We start from the raw sequence: 20759 nt of genomic DNA, 5'->3' as shown, positions 1-20759 counted from the left end.
AGGAGCGTCAACGTCAAATCCATCCGCGCTTTAAAAGCGAGTAGTTGCAATAACGTAACCCTCCTCCCGCCCCTCCTCCCGAAGATGGGAGGAACTGAAAAGCGAGTTGACAGCAGGTCTACTTCCGCAGCTCTTGCTAATGGACACCAACACTCAGAAATCTAAGAAACGATTCGTGCATTACGAATCGTTTGTTAAATTCAAATGTTTTGGGGTGAAAATTTTCCAAACCTTACTAATTTAACTGAACATGCTGAAGAGAACGTTTTCTCAAAAAAGGTTTTTTTCTCGCCTGCTTGGATGTGGACAAAAAAAACTTTTATTTTTAACCAAGGTAGCAATAAAACAAAGGGAACACTTAAAAACGAAACATTAAAAACATGTGAATGTTTATAACAATCATTAAAAAAAAAATATATAATGTATTAGTTACTCAAGCATCGTCTTTATTAAATGTTACTTTTCAGTTAGCTATGTATGAACAAACAATTGAAAGTTTCAATTGTTTGTCAATGAAACTGAAAGTGAAGAAAGCAAATTGTAATTCAACAGTCATTACCTGCAGTCAGATACATTGGGCAAGTTTACACTCTTGACGTATTGAAAAAATGTGTTCTTAAACATTTTCGATTTTGACTTTTCTGTATAGTGTAGCCTAAGCTAAGACCCTAAGTAATTTTACTCTTACCCGAAACTGCAAAGTCCGGTACTTCATTTGTGCTAAATCCTTTATCTTGATAGGCGTCCCGAACGTCGGCACATCCATTCTGTCCAGAAAGGGCTGTTGTAAGTCCAGAAAATACGGCCAAAATAGTCCCAACCAACACGAAAATAAAATCCAGTGAAAACGCCATGTTGCCTGGTGTAGTGTACACAAATGCGAGAATTCCCAAGCGAGGCACTATTTCAGCGAGTTCGTGTGTATTGTCCAAAATGTGATTGAATCAGCACGACCGTCGAACGACGTCCGCCCGGAAAATGCAGGGGTTACCTCTCTCGCCCGTAAGAATTTACAAAACTTGGTCGAAAATTCCACTTAGATCCACCAAAATGAACGACTTCATGTGTCCAACCGGTGCTTGTTGGATTGAAAAAGAAGACTTCAGGAGTTCACAAGAGTTTCACGGCATCGAAACATTGAGAAAGGCGATTTGACGTACAGTGAAAATGTGAAAATTTTGCGAAAGTGGTGGACTTGATTTCTAAACACAAGCTACCACATATCGTATGGGATGTACATTGTACATTACATATATACACACTACCACAACATCGATTGAACGACGTGCAGGTTGATTAAGCTGGGGTGTACCATTTTAAAAATAGGGGTCGGAGTACATTCCAACTAAACTACACACAATTTCTAACCATTTTGTGAATTAAACAAGCATAATATATTTTTTAATCACACCAATGAATTATAATCTTCAAGAAATTATCTTTATTTTATAGGAAGTACGCTTTTGAAAACATTTTGTTTAAAGAACATAAATTTGCCCAAAAATGTTCCCCTATTGAATAATGTCACAGTCAACAAATGCCTCGCCGCTGTTACCAGCAGGGGTCAACCTCCCTGTGTGTAAACCAATTTGACAAAAGAACACTTAATTTTTTTCCTTCAAAGGAAGTCTCAGCTTGCTCTATGGTTTCAGCATACGTTTAGCAATAAACTTCTGTAAGCCTACTGTTTTGAGGTGTTCGTGTGTGGGGAGGGGGTTCTTTCAGTATTATACATGCACAAATTTTGAACAGAAAGTTATCTTAATAACTTAAAACTATAAAAGAGTATTTTAAAATATTGAACCTTTAATTCTCAGTGACATAACTGCATGTTATTCTTATTGTTATGCAATCATAACAATGTACGAAAATTAAGTTAATATAAAGGTAATTCAATGAAGATTCCTTTTTAATGAAGAAGTTTAGCTTGAGTACCCGCTTGATTTGGGGGTTTGTTAAGTTCTGCATGAAAAGGAATGAAGATCCGCCGCAAAGTTGGGGACGAGAGATCTTATGAGATTTGTAGCTCATCTTGCTGTCACAAGAGGGCGACAAACAAACATTTTTCATTTCAAAGGGTGCGAAACTCTTGACTCCCGTTGCAACCAATTCTAAATGTGTTCAAATAATATACTCAGCAACAAATAAATAAAGTCTCTCAGTCTCATGAAACAGTCTTGTTTTCAGACAACTTCAGATCATCTTGTTAATTTTTGATAGGTCAGTCGTTTGGAATCTTCGCTATACTTACCCAAGAAATAAACATTCCCGAATGTGCTTTCCCCCGAATTGACCTGCTGCCAGTTTCTATAAGGCACTAAAACAAGCCACAATGACAACCTTAAAGACAGTGGACACTATTGTTAATAGTCAAATACTTGTCTTCACAGTTGGTGTATCTCAACATATGCGTAAAGTAACAAACCTGTGAAAATTTGAGCTCAATCGGTCATCGAACTTGCGAGCTACTAATGAAAGAAAAAACACCCTTGTCACACGAAGTTGTGTGCGTTTAGATGGTTGATTTCGAGACCTCAAATTCTAAACTTGAGGTCTCGAAATCAAATTCATGGAAAATGACTTCTTTCTCGAAAAACACATCACTTCAGAGGGATCCGTTCCTCGCAATGTTTTATACCATCAACCTCTCCCATTACTCGTTACCAAGTCAGTTTTTATGGCAATAATTGTTTTGACTAATTACCAATAGTGTCCACTGCTTTTAAGGCCTTACAAAATGAGCAAGGCTCAAATCTCTATTGGTCAATAGTTAAGCACAATATTCTAGGTTCGGATACATACGGGTACGATTACCTGACACAATTTGAATTACCCCAAATAAAATGTTATTATTATGATTAGTCTTGACCTCAGTTTGACCTGAACAGCTTTACCCTTGTAGCCAATCCACGGAGGTCAGCATTTAGTTTAACTTGCGAATTTAAAATAGGCACTATACCATAATAATTACTTTTGAATGACAGGTCGGTACAAACAAATTAATTTATTTCACTTATAATCGAAAAACACAGAGGTCATACAGGTGTACCAATCCTCCACCGAAAAAAAAAAAGTATCTGCGTACTAAAAATTTGAAAAGATAAAACTGAAAGATCCCCCAAATCATAAGTAATATTTTAACAAAAAATATATATATATATATAGGCACCCCCCCCCCCGAACAAAGATATTGACAAAATTGGGAGACCACCAACATAGGGCGAGATAGCTCAGTTGGTAGAGCGCCGACACGTTAAACCGGAGGTCGTTGGTTCAAATCCCGCTCTAGTCAATTTTTCTTTGTTCAATCCAAAAAATAATTTAAAAAATCATTTTTTTTTTTTTTTTTTGGGGGGGGGTATTACCAATTTAAAATAGGAGACCTCGTATACTTGGAGTGATACTTGAATACCAAGTTGTCAGGGCAATCTATATTATTCTTACGGAACGAGTTGGGGTACCGGTGCAAACAAAAAACAATATAAAAGCACAATAAAAATGTTTGTTCTAGCGTAACAGGATCTATTCTCTGGATATTGTTCTCAACCCCCAACCCCCCAAATGGCGAAAATTGTGTAGAAATTTCCCTCTGATAATTTTATATTTTGATCAAGTTCCTTCCGCTCATGTTAATCAATTATTTACTGGTGTTCATGGGAACCCATGTATTTTATTTTGTATCCTCTCCCGAAGGAAGATAAGTCAAAAGAGGGCGCTATCAGACGAAATTTCTAACCAGAGGCTCTGTCTTCAAGTACGAGACAGCAGACAGAATAATCAAAGGTCGAAACTAAGGAAGTTTTTGTAAAAAAATATAAGTATTTTTTAACATCATCTTTAATGAGGGTAAACCCCGATGAGCGACCGGCGCTCTTTACGAGGCCCTCAGAAAAAACCCTGTATTAGTACAAAATAGTATGATATACAGCATCAAAAATGTTATTAGGGAAATACAGCATGGTGTCCTGCAGCAAATCTTTCCACAAAGTTTATTGGAGATGGATACATATAAAATATGAATTAAGAGAAAGCAGAAGAAAAGGAACCACCGGTAGAGGGCGCAACATCGAATGTTTTAGATGACAACTCGGAGGGACTTGGCAAGTCTATCAATCTTGATCGAACGGCAGTACTCTCTTCTCCAGAAATTCTTGTTTAAAACAAAATAAACGTCCATCCATCAATCAAGAATTAGTAATGGGGGGATTTTGTGACGTTTGGTGGCAGCATATATCACTAATATCACTATTTTGGGGACCAAAGTAGAACAATGAAGCCATCTTACACTATCTTTGTAATCTCTCAACTCCGATTCAATAAAAAGTTAACGCCTCTTGATGCCTCTCCATATCTCAACCCGGACTTGAAGACGCAGCAGAAGAGGTTCAACGAGTAAGATGAAGAAAGCAACAGCAGATACAGCACCAGCGGTGAAGTAAGATGCGTCATAGCTACCGGTAATGTCATACAATCCACCTGTATAATAATTCGAGAGAAAGAAAAATATGTTTAGATCTATTGTATCATTTTTGCATGGCAAAGAAGCCTCACCGGACCTTTTTTTAATTTTATTATAATCATAGGATAATTTCTTGGTAAAACCGAGAGTTTCTTTTCCATTTCGGAGTTTTATAGGCATACTATGGGAGGGTGTGAATCTCGACCTGTTCTAACATTTTCATTACATTTTTTAACCAAACAACTTATCTCGGGCTATCTTTCTTTTCTAAAAATGTCAAGCAATAGTTAGGTTGTTTTGCTTGCCATGGAAGGGTCGATCTGTGGTCCCCGAATTTACAAAATAATATTGCAATGCTTCGAAAACAACAACAGAAAAACAAAGTTTTTTTCTCAAAGTGACTGACCGTACTTCTACTTTTCTTACCCACGAGCATAGCTCCAGCAAAGCCTCCTATTCCCAAGAAGAATTGACCCAAACTTAATGCACCGCCAATTCTGTCTGTCTCAACGTAGCTCGTTGTAAGCACGGCCATTAGGGGACTGGAAAGCCCATTACTGAGTCCAAGAGCGGCGGCAAAAATACACATCGTAGCAAAGGACTGAGTTAGTGGGCAGAAAAGGCAACTCAGCGTGTTCCCCAACAAGGCAAATGTACACAGTTTGATTGGTGAGATTATCTTGGCATCGACAAATGGTCCGTTGGATAGCCGGCCAATGGCGGAGCATATCCCGTTAACTGAGGGTATTATGACCGCCTGGATTTGAGGGATACCAATGCTGTTCGCTCGGGGTACTATGAAGACAATAGCAGCGTAATAAGATAAACCCAATGTGAGGTACACCAAACAGACTCCTAAGAATCGAAAGTTAGTCAAGAACAGATCGAGACAATAGGCTTTCACGATATTTTTCAGCAAAGCAGTACACGTGAAATGCTTGGACGAGGGTTTGGGTTTTTTGGTGTCAGCGGTGGGATCGACTTGATGGCATGTCTGCGAAGGCAGGTGATCTTCATGGGAACTGCTTTGAAGAGAAGTGAACGTCTCAGGAGAAAGATCTAATCCTTGGTTGTAATGCTCGCCCGATTCTTTGGGGTTTGTAGCATCCTTTGAATCAATATAATTCCCATCTACGTCTCTGTTGGATTCTTCGAGTGCAATATTTGAGTCTAAAGTTGAATTAATGGTTGCAGCGGTGGGATCAGCACAGTTCCTGGCAAAATCGACTTCGTCCTGTGACTCATGTGGTTGGAACTTGTTGGACTCTATTTTCTCTTTTCTTTTACTGACATTAATTTGCTTCAGCTCTCTATTATTTGGCTTAAATAGCATCCCCAAGACACAAAGATTACCAATAACTGCAGAGAGGATCAGCATAGCTCCCCTCCAACCATAAGATTCGGCAAGAAACTCCATAAGCGGTGGCATGGCTGTGCTTCCTATCCCAATGCCAGCAAATGTTACTCCATATGCAAGCGCCAGTCGTTTTTCAAAGTTGTATTTGATGATGAAGGTGGTTGGAAGGTAAGCTATTCCCAGTCCAATACCTGATGAATTTGAAGAAAGGGAAATGACACAGAGTTTTAACACATGTCCACTTCTCTACATGGAAACGAAAACTTGAGTAACCAAAATAGAATTTGCCCGTTTAGGAATAGAGCCACCAAGAGGTGGCACTCAACGGGAGGTAGGGCGAGGTGAGGTTGGAAAGGGGTTGGGGGTAAGTTTGATTAAATACACCAAAACAATTTGTTTTCACCAATCTACGATTATTTCGCTCCCCATTAACTTGTCTTGCCACCCAAAAATGTTTTATCATAAATTATCATAACAATGGTCTTGCACCACCGAGCACCGCTGCTAAAGCATAGTCGCTCCGTTTAACGATACTTATGCCCACGACAATTTATTATGAATGGCGAAACAGTCAAATTACCCAATACGATTTTGTTATATACGGTGTCCCAGGTACAATGTAAATCAGTCGCCGGATGATTACCTTATCCCCATTTATTATGGGAAATTAATATGGGCAGGGAAGGATAATTCAAAAGAGGGCCCTATCAGAATATGTTGGTACCACTTTTTGTGTGATTTGTACAAAGTTCGCCATATGGGGGAGGGGGGGGGGGGTGGGCGGGCATTTAAATCATCAGAGAAAAGAATCACTTGCCAAAATGGCCCAACTTACCTGCAACAAACAATATACAAATTAGTTGAGTCAATGACGACGTCAATGGGACCATGGAGGTGGACAGGCAACTGAGGGCGCCCCCAGCAATGACCAAAGCTCGACAACTAACTCTTTTTGACAAGGCTCCAGCTATGGGTCCGCCTTGACATTTCGAAGAATGTAAACAAAAATAGTATTATGGTTATTACATACTTCTAGAATAGTGGAACCAAGGCTGCCTCATAAGTGAAATAAGTCACAGGTGATCGCACTAAAGCCTGTGGGGAAACATAAATATGATTGCTAGGTGAGGCTGAAACATGGGTGTTTAGCTTTACTATTCCATGAGTGATTTCAAGCGTTCTGGGTTCTTAAACGCACACAACAGATCCCAGTACACGGGACCAACAGCTTCATGTCCCATCTGATATCATGGTAGAATATACTGCCTAAGGTCACGTGCCACGACCGGGACTCGAACCCATGCTGATCGGAAACAAGCTTGAGTCCGGTGCCTATTCGAACGCTTGGACTATATGCTATGGGAGTTTATTTAGTTTGGTGGTGTACACCCACAGAAGACTGTGTACGTCTCGAGGATATTTGAAAACATTGGGGACAACTTTGAATTGTCAAACAGTGTTATAAAACGTGAAAGGTCATAATGGTCTAATACCCGCGAGACTTGAACACAGTCTATGGTGGATTTATTTTAAGGGATATCAATATTACCAACGCATAATGCTGCAAGAAGGATCGCCGATCCTATCCAGCTAACACGAGCTGCCCCTACAGAGAACTCCTCCTGCCACTCGACATACAGAACACCTTGAGCTAAGACGAATCCAGCGATTATCGAGTGCATCATGGAGGCCGCCATTACAATCACCCATGCTCTGATTCCCCCATCGCCAGAGCCTCGATTTTGTTTCCTGGAACCTCGATTTGACGGCTGTGGCTCTACATCCATGCCCCCATGAACTGTTACAGCTGTGGGCTCCATAGATGTATGTTTATTTGCTGTATCCTCGCCTTGTGTATGGGTGCCTTCCCCTTCAAATGTCGGCTGACTTGTTGCCACTTCCCCAGATGTTTTGAAATCATTATCAGCCATTTTGTTGATTTAGACCACACTGTTCTTGTACCGTGATGTAACAGCATTTCCCCCACTGAAGAATTGAGCGCTTCTGTTCAGTATTTACAGTCCCTTTCTGTTGACAGTCTAGTAAAAACGGCCTTGGCAACTTATGAAAGAGCTCGCCATAATAGAAGCTTTATAACTGTACACGGTTGACGGAATTTCGTATTCTCTTTAAATCTGCTGATTCATTCAGGTCGGATGGGTGTACATGTATTGCCGAAAAATGCGTTACACAGTCCGTGTGAACGACCTTTTATTTTGGACCCGTTGAGCTAGGAACCAATTTGAAGGGCACTTCGACAGCATTTCTAGTCTCAGATGGCCGAAGCTGAGAGAGCAACTTGAGATTAAAAGTAATTTTCAGTAAACCCCTCCCCCCCCCCCGAAAAAAAAAAAAATGCGTGTATCGCGTGCACGCTCACAAAAAAAAACCAAAACAAAAACAAGCTGGTCAGACTCGGTCTTCGAAAAGGTATTCATTAACTTAACGCAATTATTAACTTTATTTCAACTTCATAAACACATTAAAGTCACCTGGAAGTGGTATTTTTTCAAAATAAAGCTTTTGTCACTAATATATTATGTGTTTTGATGAGTGGAATGTGAATAAACAGTTAACTAAGGTTTTAAAAAAATCAGTTCTTATGTTATTTACAAATTTAAGAGTAGACCCCGAGGGCGCTGTTCGTGACGTCAATCGAGGCAGACTTTGCCTGTAATGCGTAGAGTAAACACAATTGCAAAGTACATGTACGGACCAAGTCGTGAGTTTGTACGTTTCAAAAAAATAATTTTTTGTTTTTTTCCGGCAATGCCGACCAGGTGTATTGCTGCTGAATGCAGAAAAACACTTTTTGAAATGTACCAACTCACGACTTGGACGTACATGTACTTTGCACGTGTGTTTACTATACGCATTGCAGGCAAAGTCTGCCTCGATTGACGTCACAAAAGGGGTAGGCGGAGTCAGCCCCCCAAACAACTTTATATATTTTTTTAACATATAAATCGTGACAAACAATTACTAAAAAAATTGTTTTATTGTTCGTAAGCATATACTCTTATGTTTGAAAGAAAGAAAAAAAATCTATTTCCAGGTGACTTTAAATTGAAACAGGTCGCCGTACGGCCAAAATCGCTTCCATGTACAAATTAATAATTAAGAGATCACAAATTGCACTAAAATATTAAAAAGTTAAAATTACAAAAGTACAACGAAGACAAAAGCCAGGGCTTTAGCAATACACTGTACACAGTCAATTGAAAAAGAAGTCAACATTAAGTTGACAGTTTTTCTTCTTGTTTGTTTTAGGCGAACTTGCATTTAAACAAAATACAAAGTGGAACTTGGCGTAGTTGGTGTTACGTCAGTTTTATTTCATAAAACTGATTAAACTTACAAATTAGGTCCCCGCCCGCTTCCTTTTTAGAGACCACCTCCTCTGACATGTTTCCCCCTGTTTTTTAAATTTTGTTTAAGGCACTGGACACTATTGGTACTTACTGAAAAAAAATGTTAAAACTTACTTGTATACAGGCAATAGACCGAGGTTGATAGTATAAAACATTGTGAGGAACGGCTCCCTCCGAAGTAACATAGTTTTCGAGAAAGAAGTAATTTTCCACTAAAATATTATTTGAATTTGATTTCGAGACCTCAGAAGTAGATAGAAGCACACAACTTCGGGTGAAAACTGGTCTTTCAAATTACCAAAGGTGTCCAGTGTCTTTAACGAAAGAATATTATAACGACCTCAGCAAAAAGATCATTTGGATAAAAAAGCACAGCCGTTTTAAAACATGTGACTGGCGGCCATAAAAAAAAACCTCCTCATTCCCTTTTTCAAAGAGAGAGAGGGCTTTAAACATGTTTTATTTTTGCCTTATGGAACTGGTGCTTGACTATTAAGAATCCCAACGACGTATTGGCTCGATCGTCGTCGTCTGACTTCCACTTGCTCAACTTGACTTTGACGCCTTCGCCTACGTGTTGCGTCATATTTATGTTGAGGTTTCTTTAGCAGTGGTTCTAACGCCACAATGATGAAACAGACGAAAGAGACGAGTCCTGCCGTGATATATGACGTATCGTAGCTGCCAGTGAAGTCAAAAAGACCACCTGATTACACGGGAAGACAAGAAAAGCTGTAAACAACAATATTTTGGCTTCGTTTATTTTAGGCTTTCTAGAAAGCTCAGTTGGTAGAGCGACGGCACGTTAATCCGGAGGTAGTAGGTTCGAATCCCACTCTAGTCAATTCTTTGTTCAACCCCAAAAATCAAGTAGAAAGGTTCACTCATATCAACACTCACAGGGGCGAGAATTTACCTGGTTTCGAGTCTCAAGATACTTGACCCCCCCCCCCCCCCCCTCACTCTGGGTCATTTTGACCCACAATCTGTGCTGAAACTGAAGCAGCATCCGAATAAAAACCCGTGTATAACAATTTTCCGCAAGCAGACTCAGAAATCTTTCAAGCTCCATGTGGGAACCGGGCTCCAAGTAAGTTTTAGAACCGGGTGTTTTTATGTACACTGCAAAGTGGCAAAAACCGGTGCGTTAAAATTGAAACAATTAGCCTTTTTGAGATAATGATGACGGACACTATAGGAGTGCACTGTTTGGTTTGGGTGTATAAAGAAAACATTACCCAAACCCAAAAACCACATTTCAAAAAGACTCTCTGTGTTGTCACAATAGATACCAACAGGTTTACAATTTAAACGTAGGGTGTAAAATGACAGTAATCGCGACCAGGTGTTTCTGACAGCGCGCAGGACCCACACCTATAGACGATGTGACCTGTGTTTACATTCAAACCGACCTCTGTTGAAAAAATACTGTATACGTCATGTTTCGCCGGGCAAAAAGACATGTAGTCATGATAAGATTGCATACACTTTCTAGCTGGCTGCCAAAACACAAAGGTTTTGCCCGGCGATGCACGCGAATCATGTTATGGTTTTCGTGTGACGTCAGAGGTCACATCGTCTATAGAGTGAGTCTCCACTTGGAGAATAGACGAGAAAATGTACATTTTTATTGCCAGACTTACCGACCACAAGAACCCCAGCCACATCACCGAGTCCGAGAAACATCATGTACAGCCCAATGGAATTCCCTGCTTTGGATTCCTTCACGGACTGATGGGCGAGTACCGGGAAGAGAGTGTTAGCCGCTCCGCTACTCACACCGAAAAACACGGCATAGATTGCCATCGTCTCGAAAGACTTGGTGAAAGGGAGCACCAGGCAGCTTGCCGACATCACAAGGAGCATCAGTGCCATCATGCGAGATGGTGTAATCAGTTTTAACACGATGAACACACCGTGTGAGAGACGCCCTGCAAAGGAACCCGCCCCTATGATAGACGCCAGGAGGGCGGCCTCAGTGCTGGCGATATCAATACTCACCGCACGTGAAACGGTGTAGACCAGAGCTGCATAGTACCCAAGGCCGAATAGGAAAGCCACTATACAAAGAGCAAGTAATCGTAAATTAGTCACCAGGAGACCAAGCTGAAATGTCGTCACGAGATAGCTGCAAGGATTGCAACACCTTTTGATGTCAACTAATTCTGCTGTTGCGATGTCGCCATTTTGATTTTGTTGTCTTGACGCTTCCGAAAGTTCAACCGTAAAAATGACTTCAGATCTACGCCGTTGCTGATTCGGTGCGGGATAGTCATTCTGTTTCACTAATTGTGAGTCGCCGTCTAGGTTTTCTCCCTTGATTTCTGGTCGAGGTGTTGTTTGAGTACCCGACTGCGAATTCTCCTCGAAGTTGTTGGATGTAGAACCGCTTTGTTTTTCCGTGGCAACTGTTGGTTCCGTCAAACGCAAACCTTCGTTCACAAAACTGCCACGTCTCGCACGTGAGCTTTGCTCTGACTCTTCGCCTTTTGCACTATTACCGTTCTGGGCAAGTTCAACCCCAATAACCTGTTGAGTTGTATGAAGTTTTCTCTGTTCTCTGTGTATTGCCAGCTGTTCCTTTTCGCGGGTCGATGGATGATACAGGGCACCAGCGACGCATAGGTTAGTAGTAATTGAAGCCAGGATCAACATGGCGCCCTGCCAGCCGTACCAGTCTAATAAAACCGTCATCAGGGGTGGAAATGCAACAATGCCGATACCCACTCCTGAAAATGAGATGCCCATGACTGCTGCTAATCTAGCCTTGAAGTAAAAACTAATGATGATGATCGAAGGCTGGTAAACCAAACCTAAACCGATTCCTGACAAAACAAAATGTGGAAAACATTGTGTTAAACTCATGCAAAAGATGCAACATTTAATGTTGCAAAAGGCTGTGTAAGAATTGGCGGTTACACCTATACGGCTATACTACGATACCATGCCTCAATTCAAGGTACCGTCATCATTATTAAAAAATGCATTTTTCTTACAAATAGTCTTTTTACCTGCAGAAATCATCAGTAAGATGAGTTGATAGAGAAACGATGCCCGTGAAGCTACGACGACAGACGCTGTGGCCCAAAATCCACCAAACATGGCGACTGGCCGACAACCAAAACGCTTCGATAAAGCTGCTGCAAATGGACCTGTTTGGACAGAGTGGGAAATTGATTCGTTAAAGGTGGTAAATTTTCGGTATTTCACTTCACAGAAATTTGAATCATTGGAATGGATTGCTGGCAAGCGTATCTTTGTTTGTTGGTACCTTTTGGTGACAGGTGCTGAGTGTGGGGTTGAATCCCCTCGGTCATGCACATGTGCCATTGAGCAATGCACTTAACCATAATTGTGACCGGCTCTACCAAAAAGGGTATTAAGGGACGAAATGCTAATTATATTTAAAGAGGCGTTCAACGTTGAGATCCTGAAAATATTTTCACAACATGATTCTGTCTTTCTTGGTTAATTGGCTTCTATTGCATAAACAATTCCATATTTTATTCGCAGGAATATCTTTTTTTCTTTTTTCTTTTTAGTTGAAAAAACAAAGGTTTTTATGTAAATTTTAGGTAACTTCCCTAAAATTGTGCTAGGTTTAACGAGCTGTATCTCTGAAGGCACTTTCAATTAATTGTAAAATATGAATATGCAAATATCAGTATATCTCCAGAACGCAAAATGCCACAGGGTTCAAACCTACACCAAAATAGAGCTTATAATAATACCAATTCAGCTGTGTATGTAACTCAATTTACTTATTTTGTCCCTTAATACCCATTTTTGTAGAGCCGGTCACAATTGCTTCTTTAAAAGTTGGGAAGGTAGTGGATGATACCCATACCACCATCCATGCGTAATATTACGCACTGTGAAGGGGGTAACCCTGTTTCAGCCCAAGGTGGCAACATGCCCATAGTGTCAGTTGATTTGGGATGATGGCCCAAATCAGTTAAATGTAGCCCTCGCCTCAACTTTGAGTGGCCATCCGTGGCCTTTGTTATGTAAGGTGATATCTCATAATTTATATATTTGTTGAATGTTGCAATGCAAGGTACCGGACACAGACCACACACAGCATGACGTGGCAAGTTTGGTGATCATTAAACCGCTGCATATAGAATGGCAATTGTCGTGGGTTCGAATTCCACCTGAGTAACGTCTGTGGTTTTTAAACATGATACAGGGCATAACATATATCGGTGAGGGAGTGAAACATAGATCATAATCGACCTTATCGCTATTACTCGGTACGCGCGTAATACTAATGAGGTGCATGCTGGTTTAGCTAGTGATCAAGTTTGATCGATAGCTAGACCAGCATGCACCTCATTCAACATGAAGCGCTTGCGCAATTGGTATTGGCGAAAGGTCTACGTTCAAAAAGCCTCACCCGTAGACAACATGGCGAAAGCAGCGAGTGAACTAATCCAGCCCACAGATGCAGCGCCCTCATCGAACTCCTCCTGCCAGGTTACGAAGAACACACCGAGAGATTTGACGAATCCTGAAGTCATCATGTGGACCATGAAGGCAGACAACGTCACAACCCACCTCCTGGCACCACCCTCAATGCAACTTCGGCAGCATGTCTTGTCGCCGTCATCTTCGTTTGCGTTCGGTGCAGCGTTGCCTTCAGTGGCGCCCAGTTCCGAATTGGGCCTAAGGGTCGAACTTTCTGCATGGCATTCCGACATGGTGGTGATGGATTCTTAATGAAATTTGGCACAGTTCTGCAGGGTTCAAAGCCTAAAATAGAGCACAAAATTATTTAAATAGATGGTAAAACAAGGTGCTGTGACGCAAAATGCAGTCAATCAAACTAGGAACACCGGGGAGAACCCATTCTCTTTACGAAAGTGCACTGGGTTCTATTACGTGCTTTATGTCCCATCCGAAGGACGCATCAATACTTGTTAAGTGTCTTGCTTGAGGAAGTGTCACGACTGGGACTCGACGCACAATCTGCTGAATAGAACTTAAACCACAGAGCTTGAGTTCGGTGTTCTTATCCGCTCGGGACACGCCGTATTGAAGTTTGGAAAAAACGCCAGGCTTTAAAGACAATGTACACTATTGGTAATTGTCAACGACTAGTCTTCTCACTTGGTGTATCTCAACGTATGTATAAAATAACAAACCTGTGAAAATTTGAGCTCAATCGTCATCGAAGTTGCGAGATAATAATGAAAGAAAAAAACACCGTTGTCACACGAGATTGTGTGCTTTCAGATGCTCGATTTTGAGACCTCAAATTCTAAATCTGAGGTCTCGAAATCAAATTCGTAGAAAATGACTTCGTTTTCAAAAACTACGTCACTTCAGAAGGAGCCGTTTCTCACGGTGTTTTATATATACTATCAACCTCTTCCAATTACTCGTTACCAAGCTAGATTTTATGCTAATCATTATTTGGAGTAATTACCAATAGTGTCTACTGCCTTTAATGAGTTAATTGCATCTGCCCGAAATTCGGGCCGGGCCCCGAATATAACATAAAAGCCTATAACAATACAGCTGCAGTATAGCTTCTTTGGAATCGAAACTTTCGGGTAAAATCGAACAAAAGGCGGACCCGTGACATCTGGAATATTTACATACGGTACATGTTTTTTTTTTTTTTACCAGGACGAACGTGGGTAATTGTCTGCACACGTTCGTCTTGAAAAAAACCCCCACCACACAACGGGGTCGACCCCGGCACCCAGGGAAGCTAAACGAACGCACCCATAATTATTATACCGTTTGCAGAAGTTGTATATAGCCTATACATGGTAAATTCATATAAAACATTCACATGAACCAAACACCTGAACAATACGATCAGCATGTGAGTGTATACAGTAACTATACCTTGACACATTTGTTAACCTGAAGTAAATGCTATTGATGCATTAATAATATTTAATACACAGACGGGGGAATAACACCCTTCACTGAGTGTGCGAAAATGGCGCGGCGCAACGTCACAGCCCCGAGTTTTTGCAATCGATAGCCATAAATGCAAAACAAAAACAGATGATGGCTACAGTTTGTAATAGTACCACACAACTTTAAAAAACAAAACAAAAACATTCCATCTTTCATCTTTCAAAATATTCGCACCATTGCACTCATAAACATTCATTATTTGTATACCTATTGTACGAACCACAGATGTTTTATACGAACCGCATGTACTCAACACAAATTAAAAGGCGTATAAGCCCATCCGACAGCACCACACTGAGTGTGTACATGTAAGTGTTTATACTGATCTACCTTTTATTATTTTATTATTTATTATTATTAAAGCCATTATACACTTTCGGTACAGAAAAAAAAAGTTCACAGATTTACAAATAATTTACAGGGTTTACGAAAGGTAATGGTGAAAGACTTCTCTTGAAATATTATTCCATGAAATGCTTAACTTTTTGATAAAACATTAAAACAATATCAATTCTCGATAGCGAGAATTACGGATTTATTTAAAACACATGTCATGACACGGCGAAACATGCGGAAACAAGAGTGGGTTTTCCCGTTGTTTTCTCCCGACTCCGATGACCGATTGAGCCTAAATTTTCACAGGTTTGTTATTTTATATATAAGTTATGATACACAAAGTGTGGGACTTGGACAATACTGTTTACCGAAAGTGTATAATGGTTTTAAAGGTAGCCCAATCAGTGGGCCCTGTAGAAAAAGCAATACACAGAACAAGAGATAAATAAATACACATGTATAAAGAACAAACCCCACAAAAGCAACAACAGCACTCTATACCACCAGGAAAAAAGATCAGAGAAAAACAAGGCAACAAAAAACAATTATGCAAAATAAATCAATGACTCCGTAAACGCCAGTACCTTCAAGTTGTAAGCTACATCTTTCGAGTTTGGAGATACCATGGAGATACATGGAGATACTAACACACCAAGAAATACTCGCATCTTTTAGCATCGGTCTTGCAATAAACTAGTCATTATAGTCTTACCATAATGGAGAAATGACCACGGAAAGACTGATATTAGATGAGACTGATGTTAAAATAACAGAGAGACATGGTGACAGTATTGGAGATAACCCATGGGGGAAAGGAATTTATTTATCAATAAGATTATGAATTAAAATACAATGAATATATTAATCCTTGAGTCTTACCTTCGTTTTAATCCGTTGTGATGGCCCTTTCTAAACCCATGGTTTGTAAACCATCATGCACGGAATTAACTAGTTCTCGTCTACACACGAAGCTATATAGCATCATCTCTCGTTGTGTGCCGAAGGAGCAACACCGGGGGAATCGTCGTTTTCAAAGGCACCCCTGCTGCCTTTCATGGTTATCCAACAACCCTCCGGACTACGGGTCATTAGCCAACTTATAACACAACCCACTGCACTACTTTGATATTCAATGGTCTTATTACCTGACTAAACCAGTACATGCACAACGAGGTTGCTTATGAAAGCCAGCAAGAGCCTGCTGGTTCGAGGGAATAATGAAGGTCACAAACCTGTGTTGACACACGGAGAAAGTGTGACGTCAGATGTTCATTGTCACAAGCGTTCCTTGAAAAGTACACATCCTGGAGCAAGTTCGAGTGCGCACATTTAGTCCACCAGTGGTTGACCACACTCACCCGAACGACTCGTTAGTCTAGTCAACCTTCCACCTTTTCGCTAAAGTGTCACTGGTTCCCCTCTGCGCTTAACACATGTTAGAATGGAACATGCTGTTAGAATGGAACATGCTGTTGGGACCAGTGAATAAACCATGGGTGAGGCTGGTTCCAAATGGTCGACCACAGTAGTCAACCAATGGTCGACCAGCCTGGGTTCGAGTCAAAATGGTTAACCTTTAGTTAACCATTGTGCCCACTCGAACTTGCTCCTTGTGGTGGTTGTGAATGGGAGACTTTGAGGCGCTAGGTGGCAGCAGACTTACCAGGTAAATTTCCATTGTTAACATAGTTCTGAGCATGCGTACATTACCGAGAACAATGGATTTTACCTGGTAAAAATCGACCAAGCGTCAAAAGTCCCCCACTGCTCGGAGTTGGGAGTTGTGAGTTGACCGTCGTAGTTGTACACGGTCGGCCATTTTATGGCGAGTCAAAAACTTGCTCCACAAAATAGCGTGCCGTGTTTATTCACGACGACGTATAATGTTAACCATGCAATTTCGAGGCATATTTATGTCGAACATTATCATTCTACTTTCAAAACAATTTCTCTAACCATGCATTTTATAACAAACGGTTTCAATCGCTTTTTCATAGACCAACTCGCCAGATCCAAGGCAGAGATGCTATGTCAGATTTTTGGCCGATTTGATCCAAAATTGTGATTTAAAATTCAACAGGTATTTTGATGGGGGTCGAGAAAGTTACAAGCTTACATTTGAGCCATTGCTCGAAAAAATCCGCCAATTATTAGTAGCAGTGAAATAAAGTGCTCAAAATTAGTTTTTGTCGGGATCCCGATAATATATCACGTGACCAATTCTTATGTGTTTTATAAGAAACGTTTTAATTTTTTGTCATGGTTCCTGACCATTAAAAGTAAAAGTTAAACTTTTTTTCGTTAGAGCCGGTGATACTCTTTGAAATACCATTCACTCTGGTAATGATAAGTTTGTTCTGTTCAACGCTGTGTCCTGTTTCGCAAGGATTTGTCTATACTTTGCAGCGCTTTTTCACTGCCTGAACAACAACGTCTTGCACCAAGTACTATAAGTTGTAGTCCGGGTGTTTGTCTGATGTGCGTTTGCAATAATCTGTCTTAGAAAAAATCTATCGTTGCCGTTAATTTTTAGAAGCCAACAGCCAAGACCCACATCATTTCTCTTGAATAAAACTAGATTAACAAGTGAACAAAACGAGGGAAGTTGAGACTATGTTTTAATTTGCACCATGTTTATGACCTAAGCATCTTCAAGTCGGCCTGCAGTACTCAGGGACATGACTCCTTGTTTGGTCAGCAGAGGATCCGGAATCTGCGTCAGTTGACCCATTTCTGGGTCAGTTTGATCCAGATTCACTGACCCAGCTATGGACTCGCTGTAGACTTGGAATTTGGGGTATAAAGGCCTATACTTTGTTATAAGCAACGGGGAGTTCTAGAGCGTTGAGCGTATAGTCAGTTCACGAGAACTCTTTCAAGAAAAAAAGAAGAAAAAAAAAGAAAAAAAAAATTAATAGTAACAACAAAAAACAAATCAACAGTAATATCAAATTTGTCTTTTGATTGCATACCGTGTTTTTAGAAGATTCTCGGCTACATCGACTTGTGCTTTGATTGAAAAATATTGATCGTCTTTATGCACGCTGCCGCCGAGCCACCTCGCAGGCGAAGTAACAAAACATCTGCCATATGGTAACGATACTTCATACACATTGTGCACACATCCATCCAGCGCTATATAATTAAATGTACTGGGGTCGATTTCACAAAGAGTTAGGACTAGTCCTAACTTAGGACTAGTCCTAGGAGATATACAAATTGCATGGAGAGTCCTAAGTTAGGACGAGTAACTGGTCCTAACTCGAGATAAGACTAGTCCCAACTCTTTGTGAAATCCACCCCTGGACACTTTATTGGTACTCAAAATAATTATTAGCATAAAACCTAACTTGGTAACGAGTAATGGGGAGAGGTTGATAGTATAAAACATTGTGAGAAGCGGCTCCCTCTGAAGTGACATAGTTTTAGAGAAAAGAAGTAATTTTCCACGAATTTGATTTCGAGACCTGAAGTTTAGAATTTGAGGTCTCGAAATCAACCATCTAAATACACACAACTTCGTGTGACAAGGGTGTTTTTTCTTTCGTTATTATCTCGCAACTTCGACGACCAATTGAGCTCAAATTTGCACAGGTTTGTTATGTTATGCATATGTTGAGATACAACAAGTGAGAAGACTGGTCTTTGACAATTACCAATAGTGTACACAGCCTTTAAATGCACTGGACACTTTATTGGTAATTATTCAAAATAATTATTATCATGAAACCTTGGAATCGAGTAACGGGGAACTATTGATATAGTATAAAACATGTTTAGAAACGCTCTGAATAACGTAGTGTTCGAGAAAGAAGAAATTTTCAACTAAAATTTTTGAATTTGATTTCGAGACATCGGAATTAGATTTTGAGGTCTCGAAATCAAGCATCTGATAACACTCAAGTGACAAGGGTGTCTTTTCTTCAATTATTATTATCTTGCAACTTCGACGACCAAGAGTTAAACTTATCACAGGTTTGTGTTTTTGTGCATGTTGAGATACACCAAGTGAGAAGACTGGTCTTGACAATTTTACCAAAGGCGTCCAGTGTCTTTAAGCTAAACCACCACCAGCAGTCCAGCATTCTCCTGAAGACGAGCAGGGTCTGTTCGAAACGTCGAGGCCGGCTCTTCTCCAGAGCTAGAGCCGACACTCACTTATGGTTGAACCCGCAAGTTTACTTTTAGATTCTTCCCAGCTTTCTCCATGGCATGCAAAGCTTCAAACAATAATTTAGTTTGTACACTATTATTATGCACAGAACACGAAGGACATGCTTTTGAAACCCGCTTTGCAAGTAAATAGCAATCCTACACAGCAGATGATAACAACAAAATTCTAAAGCAAAGTATCAATAAGCAAAGCTTATGGCAGAGGGTTAGGGTTAAAAATAATTTTGTAAAAAAAAGATTTAAATTTGGGTAGGTAAGTTACTTTTAGACGGCTGGATGTAAAACTAGCTCGGAAGGTCACGTGATTGTTTGTACCCCTTTTTGGTTAGAGCAATCACGCGACCTGCGTTTTTGTCTTAAAATGCTCAAAAACGGCTAAATTTGATGATTTTTTTCTTCACTGTTCTTCATTCCTGGAAGACCGTTGAAGTCATATCTTAGTCTATTTTTGTAGCCCAAATAGCCCAATTCGGCCGGTGTGTCCCTTTGATGAGCAAATTCAATGTTGGATTCAGGGCAGAATTGCATAAAGCTAGCTCAGTGCCAAAGGCACGAAAAAAAATTAGTATGAAATTTCTTCCTTTCTAAAAACAGGATTGCCTATTCATGCTGCATATCAATCACGTAAGCAAATCGGTGTGCTTAGCAGCTCCATGCAATTGGGACAGGTTGACCATGGGTTGACTCAGTGGTTTTCTTTGGTTCGAATCAACCACGTGACCATCATCGCAGGTGAAATGAATTTCAGGTGGGCGGGTGGGTCAAATATTCTACTGACCAGCCACTTATAGGGATTACCCTGGCCTGAACATACGTCACACTTCGAGGCTCGTCAATAACTTTACAGGATAGAAGACAAGTATCTAGGAATACCCTGTGTGTTAAAAAACTTTTTTCCAAGGCCGCCAGCGGCGGGCACACAAACAGCCGTACTAGAACCAGTTTCGTAAAAGCATGGAGGTAGAAAGTGACGTTTTACAAAGCGCGCGACTACTCATAAAAAGGGGGACAATTATCTGCAATTTTGAAACTAACTAGATTGGTAAATAACCGACTGAATGTATTTTATATTGTTATACCATTATAAAAGAATAATTATAATATTAAATCAGTTAAAACTCATAAATCG

At 40.3% G+C, this 20759-nt stretch overlaps 2 protein-coding genes and 1 long non-coding RNA gene across 3 annotated transcripts in view; all 3 read right to left on the bottom strand.

The window, feature by feature from the left end:
• Window positions 1–1209, bottom strand: part of LOC139944850 (glypican-6-like) — a 68203-nt gene extending 66994 nt beyond the window's left edge. Inside the window, exon 1 of the mRNA XM_071941984.1 lies at window positions 689–1209. Coding sequence (XP_071798085.1) covers window positions 689–854 — 166 coding nt within the window. The 5' untranslated portion in view covers window positions 855–1209. The remainder of the gene's footprint in view (window positions 1–688) is intronic.
• Window positions 1–20759, bottom strand: part of LOC139944851 (uncharacterized) — a 106642-nt gene that overhangs the window by 69945 nt on the left and 15938 nt on the right. The gene's annotated exons all lie outside the window — the stretch shown is intronic.
• On the bottom strand, window positions 3163–16507 carry LOC139945324 (uncharacterized). The gene is made up of 9 exons (XM_071942676.1): window positions 16337–16507; window positions 13584–13939; window positions 12199–12339; window positions 10831–12012; window positions 9660–9893; window positions 7366–7755; window positions 6652–6795; window positions 4886–6007; window positions 3163–4476 (listed from the first exon to the last, which is right to left on the bottom strand). The coding sequence occupies exons 2-9, from the start codon at window positions 13885–13887 to the stop codon at window positions 4325–4327; spliced, it is 3669 nt and encodes a 1222-aa protein (XP_071798777.1). The 5' UTR covers window positions 13888–13939; window positions 16337–16507; the 3' UTR covers window positions 3163–4324.

The sequence above is a fragment of the Asterias amurensis genome, chromosome 12 (genome assembly GCF_032118995.1).
Source record: "Asterias amurensis chromosome 12, ASM3211899v1".
Taxonomy (NCBI): domain Eukaryota; kingdom Metazoa; phylum Echinodermata; class Asteroidea; order Forcipulatida; family Asteriidae; genus Asterias; species Asterias amurensis.
The sequence above is the reverse complement of the archived record's forward strand: the minus strand, read 5'-3'. Positions and strand labels throughout refer to the sequence as shown.

What these genes read in the sequence shown, in the direction of transcription:
- LOC139945324 (XM_071942676.1), bottom strand. Translation starts at nt 13,887, where the DNA reads ATGTCGGAATGCCATGCAGAAAGTTCGACCCTTAGGCCCAATTCGGAA. An exon ending in GGCTGGGGTTCTTGTGGTCG is followed by an intron (nt 9,894 to 10,830) that starts GTAAGTCTGGCA and finishes CCGTGTAATCAG; the next exon opens with GTGGTCTTTTTGACTTCACT. An exon ending in TTGTATATTGTTTGTTGCAG is followed by an intron (nt 6,008 to 6,651) that starts GTAAGTTGGGCC and finishes CAAATTCATCAG; the next exon opens with GTATTGGACTGGGAATAGCT.